Genomic DNA, 12,476 nt, shown 5'->3' on the forward strand with positions numbered 1-12,476 from the left:
TGTGTGTGTGTGTGTGTGTGTGTGTGTGTGTGTGTGTGTGAGCACTTTTTATGTAAGTAACCCAGAGTGCATGTCTGTCTGCATGAAGTGGGAGAGAGTAAGAGAGACATAGTGTGTGTGTGTGTGTGTAAGAGAGGCGGTGACATTTTTTCAGTTTGTATTCCTGGAAACTGTTCTGCAGCATTGCTTAATAATGAAACTAGTGCGTACATATAAGTGTGTGTGTGTGTGTGTGTGTGTGTGTGTGTGTGTGTGTGTGTGTGTGTGTGTGTGTGGGTTGGTGGGGAGAAAAAAAACAATGATACAAGGTTTAGGGAAAAAAGAAAAGAGGAACAAATAAGCCTGGAGAATGTTACTCGAGGATGTGATATTGTGTGTTTGACATGAGTTACTTTTTTTTTCCCTCGCCAGAGTTTAGAAAAGAACCCAAATGCAGACCGAAAAAAAAAAAAAAAAAAAAAAAAGGTGCAGAGTCAGCGAAATTTAAGGAGCATCTTTAAACTGAGACTTTAAAAAAAAAAAAAAAAAAAAATGGTTGAGGAAAAGTTGTTGCCAAGACGGCCTTTCAGGTCAAGCTGCAGGAAGATCGTGGTTGATGCGTTAAGTGTGATGCGTGGAATGAGTCCAAGCGTTTTGGAATATAAGGCATGAAAACAGCATAGCCTTAGGGTATTTCACAATATTCTCATGTACAGTAGGAACGCCATTGTGTTTTTTTTCTGTCTTCTGTGGACTGACTTGACTCCTCCTTTCTCTCTCCTGCCTCTCCTCTCTCACCCACTATCTCCGCGAATCCATCTCTCTTTCACACACCTCTCACTTCTCCCTCAACTGCAATTCATTTTCTCACTTGGTCTCAACTCTTTTTTTTTTTTTTTTTTTTTCCCCTCCCAATCCCTTTGTGCTTTCTCTTAATCAAGATCCTCTCGGTTTCTACCTTCTCACCTCTCTGCCTCCCGATGTCACGTCTTTTCATCTTTCACACCTTCTCCTTCTTCTTCTTGATTCACTCCATTTCTCCTCTTCGACGTGTTCTCAATACTTTTTGTTTTTTCGCAAACAGATGCCTCTCTCAGCGGTGGAGTCTGCAGTAAATATCTGAAACCCCATCTTCCTCTACCTCGGCGGCCAACATGTCCCAGCTGCTCCATGTGGAGATCCCGAACTTCGGAGCCACAGTTCTGGGCTCCCTGAACGAGCAGCGCTTGCTGGGACACTACTGCGATGTCTCCATCCTCGTTAAAGGTTTGTTGTCCCGAAATCTGGACATGTTAGCTTAGCCGCAATAGAATCTTTAAAGATAATTCTCAACATTCTTCTGTTCTCTGTTATTTCTACCATGCAGGCCAGGCGTTCAAAGCCCACCGGGCCGTTTTGGCTGCCAGCAGCCTCTACTTCCGCGACCTCTTCAGCAGCTCCACCAAGACCCAGTTTGAGCTGCCCTCCTCCGTCACACCTGCTTGCTTTGAGCAGATCCTCACTTTCTGCTACACAGGGAAGCTAACAATGGCAGCTAGTGAACAGCTGGTGGTGATGTACACAGCTGGCTACCTCCAGATTCAGCATATAGTCGAACGAGGCATGGACCTAATGTTCAAGGCGAACTCCCCGCACTGTGACTCGCAGACAGCGGGGTCCTTAGAGGAGACGGGATCTGAGCCGCAGAGTCCTTGTAATAACGGGAACGCTGTGGCGACTCTTTTGGGGACCCACGGGTGGTCTCCGTCCATGCTAATGCCGCAGCGTAAGATCAAACTAGAAAGTGGGGACCCCACGCCCCTGACGGTACCCTCGATGCATAGCAAGATCTCGTCCTCGGAGTTGGGGAGCCGCCTTGCCAGGGCGAGTTCGCTCTTCTACACGACAGCGGGCGGGACCACAATCCCCGGCGTCCCTCCTTACCACCTTCACGGGGCCAGCGGGGGCGGAGCTGGAGGAGGAGGAGGAGGAGGAGGAGGAGGAGGTGGAGGAGGAGGAGTTGAAAGGTCCAGTCCTGGAGCGTCCAGCCTGCCGACCACTGACAGCCCTACTTCCTACCAGAACGAGGACGAGGAGTTTGAAGAAGAGCCGTACGATGGGATTACAGACGATGCCTACAGTCATCTGTATGGACGCTCAGCCAACCCCTACGGGAGTGAGTATCACGTTGTATTGATGCTTTTACTCGATCTTCGTGAAGTGCTTCAGAGCTTAGGTGGAGCTCGAACTCCATTGGCACATTTTCATGGAGAGCACTCATCACGGAAGCTTTGCTCTGAAGTATTTTTCATCCTAAAAAACGGCTAAAAATACAGCAGCCTCTCCATTATAGACAGTTTCACCTCATAATTATACACAAATATATAAATAAATCATAGGAGTTCAAAGACAAATCTGATCAAATGAGAAAATGCTCAGAGTCAACAGCAGACCTGCTTTAGTTTATCTTTGTAGTCATGGAAGAACTGACTAAGTGAATTACTTTCCCAAATGCCCTTGGCGCAAAGGGAGGAAATTCATTTGATACCAGGCTGATCTAAAAGTAAAACTCTGCATGACTTGCAGAAACCATAAATGCAGTTTTTTTTGGGGGGGGGGGGACATAGCTGCTCCTTGTCTGGATTTGTTACATATTGTACAAAGAGAAACGGATGCACATCGCTTTCTTTGGAGTTACATTATTTAATCCTTTATACAGCTTGTATCCTGAGCATTTGAAAAAAAGAAGGATGCCTAAAGTGTGTGTTTGGGGTGTGTGTGGTGTGGGGGGGGGGGGGTAGGGGGGGTTCTCTCAGCATAAAGATAGCTTTATGGAGATGTGATTGGAGTGCATCATGACCATCAACACACTCCTTACACACACTCTGTGCTGCTTTTTGTTCGAACACTTTCATACTGGTGCAGATTGTCCTTCATTAGCAAGCATACATGCTTCAGTCACTTGTGTTTGCATTTACACATAAACGCCCTACACACACACACACACACACACACACACACACACACACACACACACACACTAACACACTGTCAATTGTACAGTATCCTGCAGGCATCCAACAGGTTTGTCAAATTCTAGAGTTTCAGATATTTATGAAACCCACTCTATCTCCAATCACTCAGAGCACCTCAGGGTGACATTGTGGGATATTTGAGAACCCTGCATGACTGTCCTATCTGTGTGTGTGCGTGCGTGTGTGTGTTAGTGTGTGTGTGTATGTGTGTGCATGTAGATAAAAACTGCACAATAGAAATCCATACTTTCCTGCATGCACAATGTGCAAGTATGTAGCAATTAATGGATTCACTTCTGCGTGTGATCAAATGTGCCTGGAGGAGTTGTGTGTGCGTGCACATCAACACAAAGCTCATCTCAGAGGTTGGGGGGGGGGGGGGGGGGGGGCAGTTTTGTGAGTAGGAAACTTACACCCACTGGGCTTTAGGTGCGTTCCCCTCCAAAAGTCAAGTTGCTGATGCTGCATCGTGACTTATCTAGGATACATCTGCAATGCTCTGGAACATTTATGAAACACAGCAAAGTGACACAAACCTGCTTTACTGATTACGTTTGTGCACATACAGCGGGGCACAGAGGGTCAGCACTTGCATGAATCCGTTTTCTCTATCTGTGTACTTTTTTTTACGAGTACCGCACAAACCTCTTTCTGAACCCGTCCTGCTCTCTCTCGCTCTCTCTCTCTCTCTCTCTCTCTCTCGCTCTCTCTGCTTTCATCAGTCCAGGACAAGTCTGAGATGGCAGCGGTGCCCTTGCCCTTGGAGAACCGCAACTGTGTGCTGATCCGCAGGGACCTGGTGGCTCTGCCTGCAAGCCTCATCAGCCAGATCGGCTACCGCTGCCACCCTAAGCTCTACTCTGAGGGGGACCCCGGGGAGAAGCTGGAGCTGGTAGCTGGTAGGCACGCACATAGTTACACATTCATCCACTTGCACACATTAACTCTCTCACATGCAGAGAAGGACTTTCAACCAAAGAGTTTTCGGAAAGTAATCGTGCATCCAACATTTTGAGGAATTGGCATAATTAAAAATGTATATGTGGGAAAATTACATTTAAATAACTCAGTCATGACTTTTCCCAGAGTTGGCCACACGCTGAGAAAGAGTATGTAGGCGAGGTTGCATTTATTATCAACAACCCAGTAACCTTTACTGGTGTTTCTTTATGCAGGAGACACTCAAATTAAATCTTTGTTTGACCCTTGAGAAGCCGCAGTTAGGGATTAGATTCTGGTTATCTAGTTTACAGTGACGTGTGTCGAGGACTGCAGAACATATCAAAACCAAAAATGCTTTATTGATCCCGTGGGGAAATCAGTTGCTCTTAGACGAGCAGGAGGGAGAGATAAAAATATCAGAGAGGATAAAATAAGACATGAGAATCAGAAATAAAAACTGTATGTAAGTAGAATAAAAACAAGAAGAAGAAAAAAAAGACAACTCTATTATGAAAATGTAGTGACGTATAAACATCACTAACGCCTCGTTTCCACTTACTTACGAGTCAGCCTGAAGTGATATTCGTGATATCTGATGTGCCTGTGAATCTCCTCAGCTGCGTTATATTTCGGTCCAGAATGTGCCGCGAGTACGTTAAAAAAAAAACAAAAAAAGAACTTTTTGTTGCACCGATAGCCTCGCAGTGATGACGCCCGCCCCGTGTATGGAGGTTAAAAGTCCTCATCGCAGCAGCTGAGGGTTTTGAATCCTACCTCGGCCCTTTGCTGCATGTCTTCCCCGACTCTCTCTCACCAACACTTCCTGTCTCTCTTCAGCTGTCCAATCCAATAATGGCAAAAATCGCCCAAAAAATAAATAAATTAAATTGAACTTTTGCTGTCGATTTCGCTGAGGCCGTATGACAGTGTGTTAGCTTAGCGGACAGGCTGCTAACTAACTAACAGGCTGTTTCCTTTTTATTCAGTTGCGGATGTTAACAGTTATATGAGTTTGTATGATTCAAAAGAACTTGTTTATCAAGTTTTAACACATTGTCTATCTGAGTAATGCTAATCTGCTAAAATACGGTTGAACATTATTTACAGTCATCGTCTTCTCTATCAGTTTGATATTCTCCCAAAACACATATTCCAAACTACTGGATGGTGATTAGAAACGAATAAACAATAATAAGTGATCTTTAGTGATGATAAAGTAGAAACATCACTGAGGTATAATGAACAATAACAAATATAAACAAGAAGATGAAATTTGGCTTCAAGCTAATTCTAGCATCTGTACATGGATGCGGTTTGCTGATATGTTGATTAATGTCCTAATTTAATAAAGAAATCAAATAAAGAAATAGAAGAGTAGTGATTTGAACACCATTAAGCAATATAAACAATTATTAAAAAGCAGTTGGAAATAAAAACAACAAAAGGAAGTATAAACAACAATAGGAAATAAAGTATCACTAACTAAAATTCATATTTGTAACAATCACATTTATTAGAGATTAGCAGCAGTTCTAACCTACGTCACTGATAAACTATAATGAGTCTAGAAGTCTCTAATGCTCAGATCTTTACCCTTTGAAACACCTTCAGACTGCACATGACCCACGTTAAAACTGATCCTCATTGGCTGACAGAGGCCGCTACTGAACCACGTCACAGAGTCGATCTGTTCCGTGCTGTCTGAAGCTGCAGAGGCTCACTGCAGAGATTGAAGACAGTGACAGAAGGACACCCATCTCTGCAGTGATCATCAATCAGGCCTTTATGGTGGAGCGCCTAGACACAAGTCACTCCGGGGTAAAAAGGCATATGACGGCCTGACCGTACTTAGCTAAATGGCTCTTAAAGGTCTCTTAGAGCATGAGAGAAATGATTTTTTTTTTTTTGGGGGGGGTATGATGAGACAAAAAAAAAAAGTGGATGTCTTTGGTGTGACTGCCAGATATTGCACTTGGCAGTCAGACAAGAGACTTTCAAAGAGACCTGGTGCTGCTCGACATGTACCCGTTTCAATTCCTACAATGGAGCATGGCAGGAAGTCTAATGAGTTTAGTACTGGATCGTTCAGACCAAAAAAATAATGCAGTCTGAATACTTCCAAGTAAACTTCATAGAGAGAACAACCCCGACATGAGGACACATGCAGATGCAACCGGTAATCAATCAAAAAAAACAAAAACAAACTTTAGATTTAATCAACTTATCATGAAATGAGATTAAAAACCCACGGACACAAATTGGAATTGCAAGAAACACAAAACATGAAGGTCAAAGATATGCCTTGAACAGAATTCAAACTAATTTTGAACAGTTTGATGTTTTTACAGCCTTCACGTTCAATTTTCTCATTTTTTTTTTTCCCTACTTGAGGCAGTTAAAGCTTTCTCTTACTCCCTAAAATATTTAAACCTGTCAACTAAATCAGACAAGAAAAAAAGGGTAATTAAAACCAGAAGAGGAGGGATGAATTCTAAGAGTCTTCCAAAACAAAGAAACAGATTTTTAATATATTCTTCTTTTTTCAGGTACACAGGTGTTCATGACTCGAGGCCAGCTGATGAACTGTCATCTATGTGCCGGAATCAAACACAAAGTCTTGCTCCGCCGCCTGTTAGCCACGTTCTTTGATAGGTGAGATTACAAACATGCACACACACACACACACACACACACACACACACACACACACACACACACACACACACACACACACACACAGAAAAAAATAAAAAAAGCAGAACAGTTTGAATTGAAGGACCTACAGTAAGATTAGTGTTCTGTGTATGACTCCAACACTACTTCTGTTGTCACAAACCAACTTTCACACTCCATCTGTGGCCATGTTGTGCAATGCGGTTATGTGTGTGTATGTGTGTGTGTGTGTGTGTGTGTGTGTGTGTGTGTGTGTGTGTGTGTGTGTGTGTGTGTGTGTGTGTGTGTGTGTGTGTGTGTGTGTGTGTGTGTGGTGTGTGTGTTCTCATGTATATCTACTGTTATGTGCCGGCTGCTGACTGCACCCCCTGGTGTTCACTGTGTGTCCCTGCAGAAACACTTTAGCCAATAGCTGTGGGACTGGAATCCGTTCTTCTACTAGTGACCCCAGTAGGAAACCCCTCGACAGCAGGGTCCTCAACGCTGTCAAACGTAGGTTCAATATCTAAAGCTTCTGATATATTTAAAAAGCACGCTTTGTCTACATTAACTTTTTTTTTTTGTCTTTTGTTTTGCAGTCTACTGTCAAAATTTCAACCCTAACTTCAAGGAGAGTGAAATGAATGTGATCGCCGCCGACATGTGCACAAACGCAAGGCGGGTACGCAAGCGGTGGCTGCCCAAGATCAAGTCCATGCTGCCAGACAGTATGGAGGTGTACCGTGCAGGGATGGGCATGGGCACCGCGGCTGCTGTGGGTCTGGGCTTGGCGCTGGGAGCCCCTCAGGCAGGGTTGCCCCTCCCCTTTGAACCTGATTTCAAGTCCTTAGAGCAGCGGTTGTACCCGGAGCGTAAGGACCCTCTCAGGACTCATCAGCCGCTGAGGGAGGGCAGCCCCGGGTCTGGAGGAGCCGGAGGAGAAGCCGAAGGCGACGGGGAAGGAGTAATCCACGAGGAGCAGGAGGAAGACGAGGAGGATGCGGGGTTAGAGGGGGTAGACAGATCACTGGGGGCGCCATCTTTGATCCCAGGAGCCGAGGCGGGCAGCTGTGGCGACACGCCGCCAGAGCAGGAGGTGGAAAGTTTTGGACAAGGCCTGAGGGTGAACGGACAGTGAATGCCTCTCTCACGTTGTGAAATCTGTTTAACACCGCTTTACTTTTTTCGCTTGCTCTCTTACTCTAACATCTCGCCCACCACTCTTTCTCTTCTCCCCCTCGTGCTTCCTCAGCGGGAATTTTTTCAGCACAAAAAGCAGCGCTCTTAGGTCTTAATATACAGGACATTTTTGTCTCACATGCATGCGCACATGTGTGTTCACACACGCACACTTGATAGACGAACTACAACACCCGGCAGGAGAAGGTGACACAGGCATGGCATTCACACTGTGAGAAAAAAAAACAACACTTTCTGCTCCACCCTTTCTCTCCATATATTCTGTGTTCACTCTGTATTTCTGCACCTGAAAACCACGAAGGCCTGATAGCAGAACAAATGGGCTTGAATGATTCATCCTTTCAATTCAGTACAAAAAAAAAGCAGCAGCTGCTTCACGGGCAGTTTATGGTGTGTGGCATTATGGTTTTTTAAAGCGATTCAATTTTCTTGGAAAGCTGCATTTTAAAATAACCTCTGTAACCTCGGGCAGAGCAGACCGGAGAAACTCTCGAGGGGGGGCAGTCGATTTTCAAGCATCCAGACCTCTTCTCATCATACGCTTGTACATTAGCTATGTAGACATGTGTAACAACGATACGATTGTGACATTATAGAGGTCATGTACTTTATTAACACCAGATAACAGAGCAATTTCCCGTTCTGATAAATCTGCATTTTTGTGGTTCAAAAAGATTAGAAAAGTGTTTCCAAGAATCTTAAATACTTCACAATCGAAACAAATAATCTATCACATGGCGTTGTTTTTTTCATGCATTTTCCACCGCGACAAATCCAACTTAATCATCAATGTGATGCCTGTGTCTGCTCCAAACCGCCTCCTTTTAACTACCAAACATACACACACACACACACACACACACACACACACACACATGTCCAAACATTACTCACTTTAGGATACTAGCCTTTAATATCTGCACCCATGCATTGAAAACACTCTTTCTGGATCAAAAAAAAAAAGAGAAAAAGAAACAATGCTTTTTACCTTTGAAAATTAACTTCAGTCATACATCATTCTGTCTTGGAGATGCTGAGAGAGACATGAGCAGCAACATGCATTAAACCCAAGCTTGCATGCATGAGAACAAACAGAGAATTTAAGAAAACGACAACAAAGCCACAAACCTGCAGCGAAATAAAAGACAACAGCTACTGTACCTCGAGTTATGCCATAAATACGCAAAAAGGACTTTTCCCGCCATTTTTCACCGGGATGTGACATCAGAACTGAGTCGGTGTGACTGTTTTTGAGAATAAATCACAGTTTCCTTTTTTCTTTTTCTTTTTTTTTTCCTCAAACAGAGCATGCTGTCGCCATAAGTTAAGGAGGTTGAATACATGGTGTAGTAAGGAAGTGAAAGCGAGAAGCACTGTTTCATCTTCATGTGGTGACGTGGGACTACTTCCAGCTTTTATTTTTTTTGTCTGTTTTTTTTTTTTCTCCCTGGGGGGTAAATTATTGAATTAAACCTTAAGGAGCAATTTCTGCTGGCTTGTTGCATTCGCACTCTAAAAACAAAAAGGTTCAAATGTGTGAAACTAATGCAAATGTGATTGTCCTACGAGACTTAAACTGCTCTCTGCATCACTGATTATTTATTCGATGGGGGGGGGGGGGTGGATTTGCAAGGAGAAGACTGGTCTTTCAGACGATAAATGTTCCTATTTTTTTGTAAAGGGAGCGGGGGCGGAGTGAGTCTTAACAGGGACTTAAAACCTGTATCTTCTCTTTTGATATCTGTTTTCATGCTTTCTGCCTTCTGTTGTTTTGTGCGTTGATTCTTGGAGAAACACTGTCGTACCTTTTTATCGGGGGGGGGGGTTCTGATCAGTGTGGAAACTCATTTAATCATGTTTAGATAAAAGACTGACCCCCATTTTATTTTAAATCCACAAACTTTTAAAAAGTCAAATGTATCTATTTATTTCCCCCACTGCAAAATTTAGAAGCTACAACCGAGAAAGCAAACCGATCTTGAATTATCTCTTTTTGTTTGCGCGTCAGTGCTGTGCAACTGGAAAGTTTGGGTCGGCTCTTTCTCAGCCTGAGAAGCTTTAAGAAGGCCCTGCACAAGAAACACAGAGTTATAATTGCACTAGGTAATAATTAAAACGTTGACAGTATCTTTTTTTTGTTTTCCCTTTGGAGGAGATGTGGTCGTCTGTCCTAGATGAAACAGGGCTGTGACAGAGTGGCTGAGCTGATGAGTGAATGTAAACTGTAGCACTGCTTGGACGAGGAAACTGAGTCACCATCGAAAAAACGCTCGAAAACTTTTGATACGACACGTTTTTTTTTTTTTCCAGAATTGTATATTCTTAAAAACGGGCCAGATTATAACATTAATTTGACTGTGATTTTTTTCTAAAGCGCTGTGAACAAGTCTTCCAATGTGGAGAACAACAGGGTCAATCTCCCTGATTTACAGAAAACTGAGCGAGACTCTGTATATAAATATAGATCTTTATATGTGTGTGTATATACTAAAAGATTTGGAAAGTCATTTCTTCAGCTCATTTTTTATTTATTTAGCTTCAATTCCAGAAGTTGATCTGAAAAACAGTAAAGAGTATTGAGACATTTATTCTTTATTTGTTAACTAAAGTAACGTCTTCCTAAGATGCATAAAAAGATCATTTTGATGAGGTTATCAAACTCTTCAATCATTTTCAATATTATGTGCTCAAATACGATGCAATCTCCATTGTTTTTATTTTTAACCTTCAGTTGAAAATATGTGAACGCCTGCTCAGTTCACGCTGTCTACATTGCACAAAAACATTGACAACATTTCCGTACAGAAACGTTCTCAAAATCATTGTGCAATTGAGACAGTGTGCAGGAGTTCACTTGCAATTTTCGGTCATCGAAGACATTGCAGAATATTGTTTGACTCGGACTTGTTGCCATGGTAACAATATAATTTGATCTATACTAGTATCGTATCACAATTGCAAATTCTTGTAAATTGACAACCTTATTTTGGAAAGCTGCAACTTCATTAGCCTGTCGCTCCAAAAATTCAAACCTGTGCACCCAAATGTGCAGACAGACATTTTTTTAACATCCTCACTCTCATGCACATTAGATGTATACGTATGCTTTCACTAAGATCTGTGTTTGAACAGGCAGACTTTTGCATGGCCACTATTTTACTAAAGAAAATTCTATTTAAAAAAAAAAAGTCAAATTAGAACAAAGCAGGGTTGGAAACTTTGATATTCTCCACTGTGGCGATAGAGAGGTGTGGAGCAGTGCCTTAGACTGTGACTGTGTGGGTGTGGATGTTGTGATCTGACCCTTAATGTTTCTGTAAAGTTAGAGATATGACAGATTTGTCTACTTTTCTTAAAGTTATAAATCTACACACTTAAGCCTCCAAAACCTTTTTCTTAGTCTTTGTAAATATATGTTCTTTAATTTGCTTCTTTTCTTGTGTTTGCCTTCAGTCTGTAAGGACAGAGAGCGTGCCCCAGCAAACCTAATTAAAAAGGTTAATTGCACTTAAATCCAGCAGCCAATCAGAAAGAACCAAGTCAAAAAGTTACTAGATGATCCTTTTTAAATTTGGCCTGATAAACAATCACACATCTATCATTGTTTTATTCCCTTTAGGGATTTAAATGTCGGGATGTTCACTGTTTGTCTGCCGTACCCCAAAATAAGTTTGGCTCTGCAGCCCAGACAACAAAAAAAAAATCTTTCTTCTCTTCTGCTTATGGTCTTTTTCTTTTCTTGTGCAGGGTGAATTTGAACGCACATGATGTTGCACTATAAACTGAGAAGTTCTCAGAGAATGTCACGGCCAACCCTTCGGGACAAAGATGCTCTATTCGGGGATGGTTTAAAGGAAAACAAAAAAAAATTTGATGAAATGTTGTTTGTGTGTTTTCCTTGATATCTTCGATTGAAACCAGTGTCTCCTTCACAGCAAAATCAAGAATCCTTTAATTTTTATTTTATTTTGTGTCACCTGGGTGATCAGTGAAAATGAAAAAAAAAATAAGAGCTAAAGCGGGTCGAAAAGATACGACATTCACAAACATTTCTTTGCAAATAAATTGTTACTCACTTTGTAAAAACTGTTCATCCCACATTACTGTCAGACCGACGGGCACCGCGGTCTTTGGTGGATGGAGTGATGACTTATCCTGAAAATAATACATTTATATGCAAAGAGACACTTGTATCATAAACTGCATGCCACTCAGACACTCACTCGAACCCGATGAAACCTCTGATCTTTATGCACCATGTATTTTATGCTGAATAACTGTTGTCACTGTTGGCAAACAAAGACGGTGGAGTCTACAAGAGGGGCTGTGTTTTTGTTTTTTTTAACCGCAGACCCCGGCCTTTTAATGAATGTTTGATCAAGTTGAATCTATAAAATAGTGATAAAGAGTGGAATACAATGACTAACTACCCAGTTGAGTGTGCAGGTGAACCTGCAGCAGACTCAGAAAAAATGCACTAAAAAGTTTGTATGTGTATGTGTGTGTCCTCGAAAAATAACGCCAGCACTTTAGAACTACTTAGAAAAAAAAACCAAGAAAAAAAGTCAAAGAGTGGTCGAGGGGGGGTGAGGCGAAAGGAGGAGAAAAAACTTTTAAAGCCATGTGTTCAAGAGCGCTGACAATCAGAATAGGAATGAGACCCAAAGTGCATTATGGGAGATCTGACAT

At 42.3% G+C, this 12,476-nt stretch overlaps 1 protein-coding gene across 4 annotated transcripts in view; it reads left to right on the forward strand.

Annotated features, from left to right (window-relative positions):
* LOC109987350 (nucleus accumbens-associated protein 2) overlaps window positions 1-12,107 on the forward strand; it is a 34,077-nt gene extending 21,970 nt beyond the window's left edge. For all 4 annotated transcript variants that reach the window (XM_020638393.3, XM_065965394.1, XM_020638394.3 and 1 more), the window contains exons 2-7: window positions 1,064-1,245; window positions 1,346-2,134; window positions 3,716-3,892; window positions 6,482-6,587; window positions 7,003-7,100; window positions 7,187-12,107. In XM_020638393.3, the coding sequence (XP_020494049.2) occupies window positions 1,134-1,245; window positions 1,346-2,134; window positions 3,716-3,892; window positions 6,482-6,587; window positions 7,003-7,100; window positions 7,187-7,725 (1,821 nt within the window). In that variant the 5' untranslated portion in view covers window positions 1,064-1,133 and the 3' untranslated portion in view covers window positions 7,726-12,107. The remainder of the gene's footprint in view (window positions 1-1,063; window positions 1,246-1,345; window positions 2,135-3,715; window positions 3,893-6,481; window positions 6,588-7,002; window positions 7,101-7,186) is intronic.
* Window positions 12,108-12,476: the final 369 nt, after the last annotated feature.

The sequence above is a fragment of the Labrus bergylta genome, chromosome 17, assembly GCF_963930695.1.
Source record: "Labrus bergylta chromosome 17, fLabBer1.1, whole genome shotgun sequence".
In the NCBI taxonomy this organism is placed as follows: domain Eukaryota; kingdom Metazoa; phylum Chordata; class Actinopteri; order Labriformes; family Labridae; genus Labrus; species Labrus bergylta.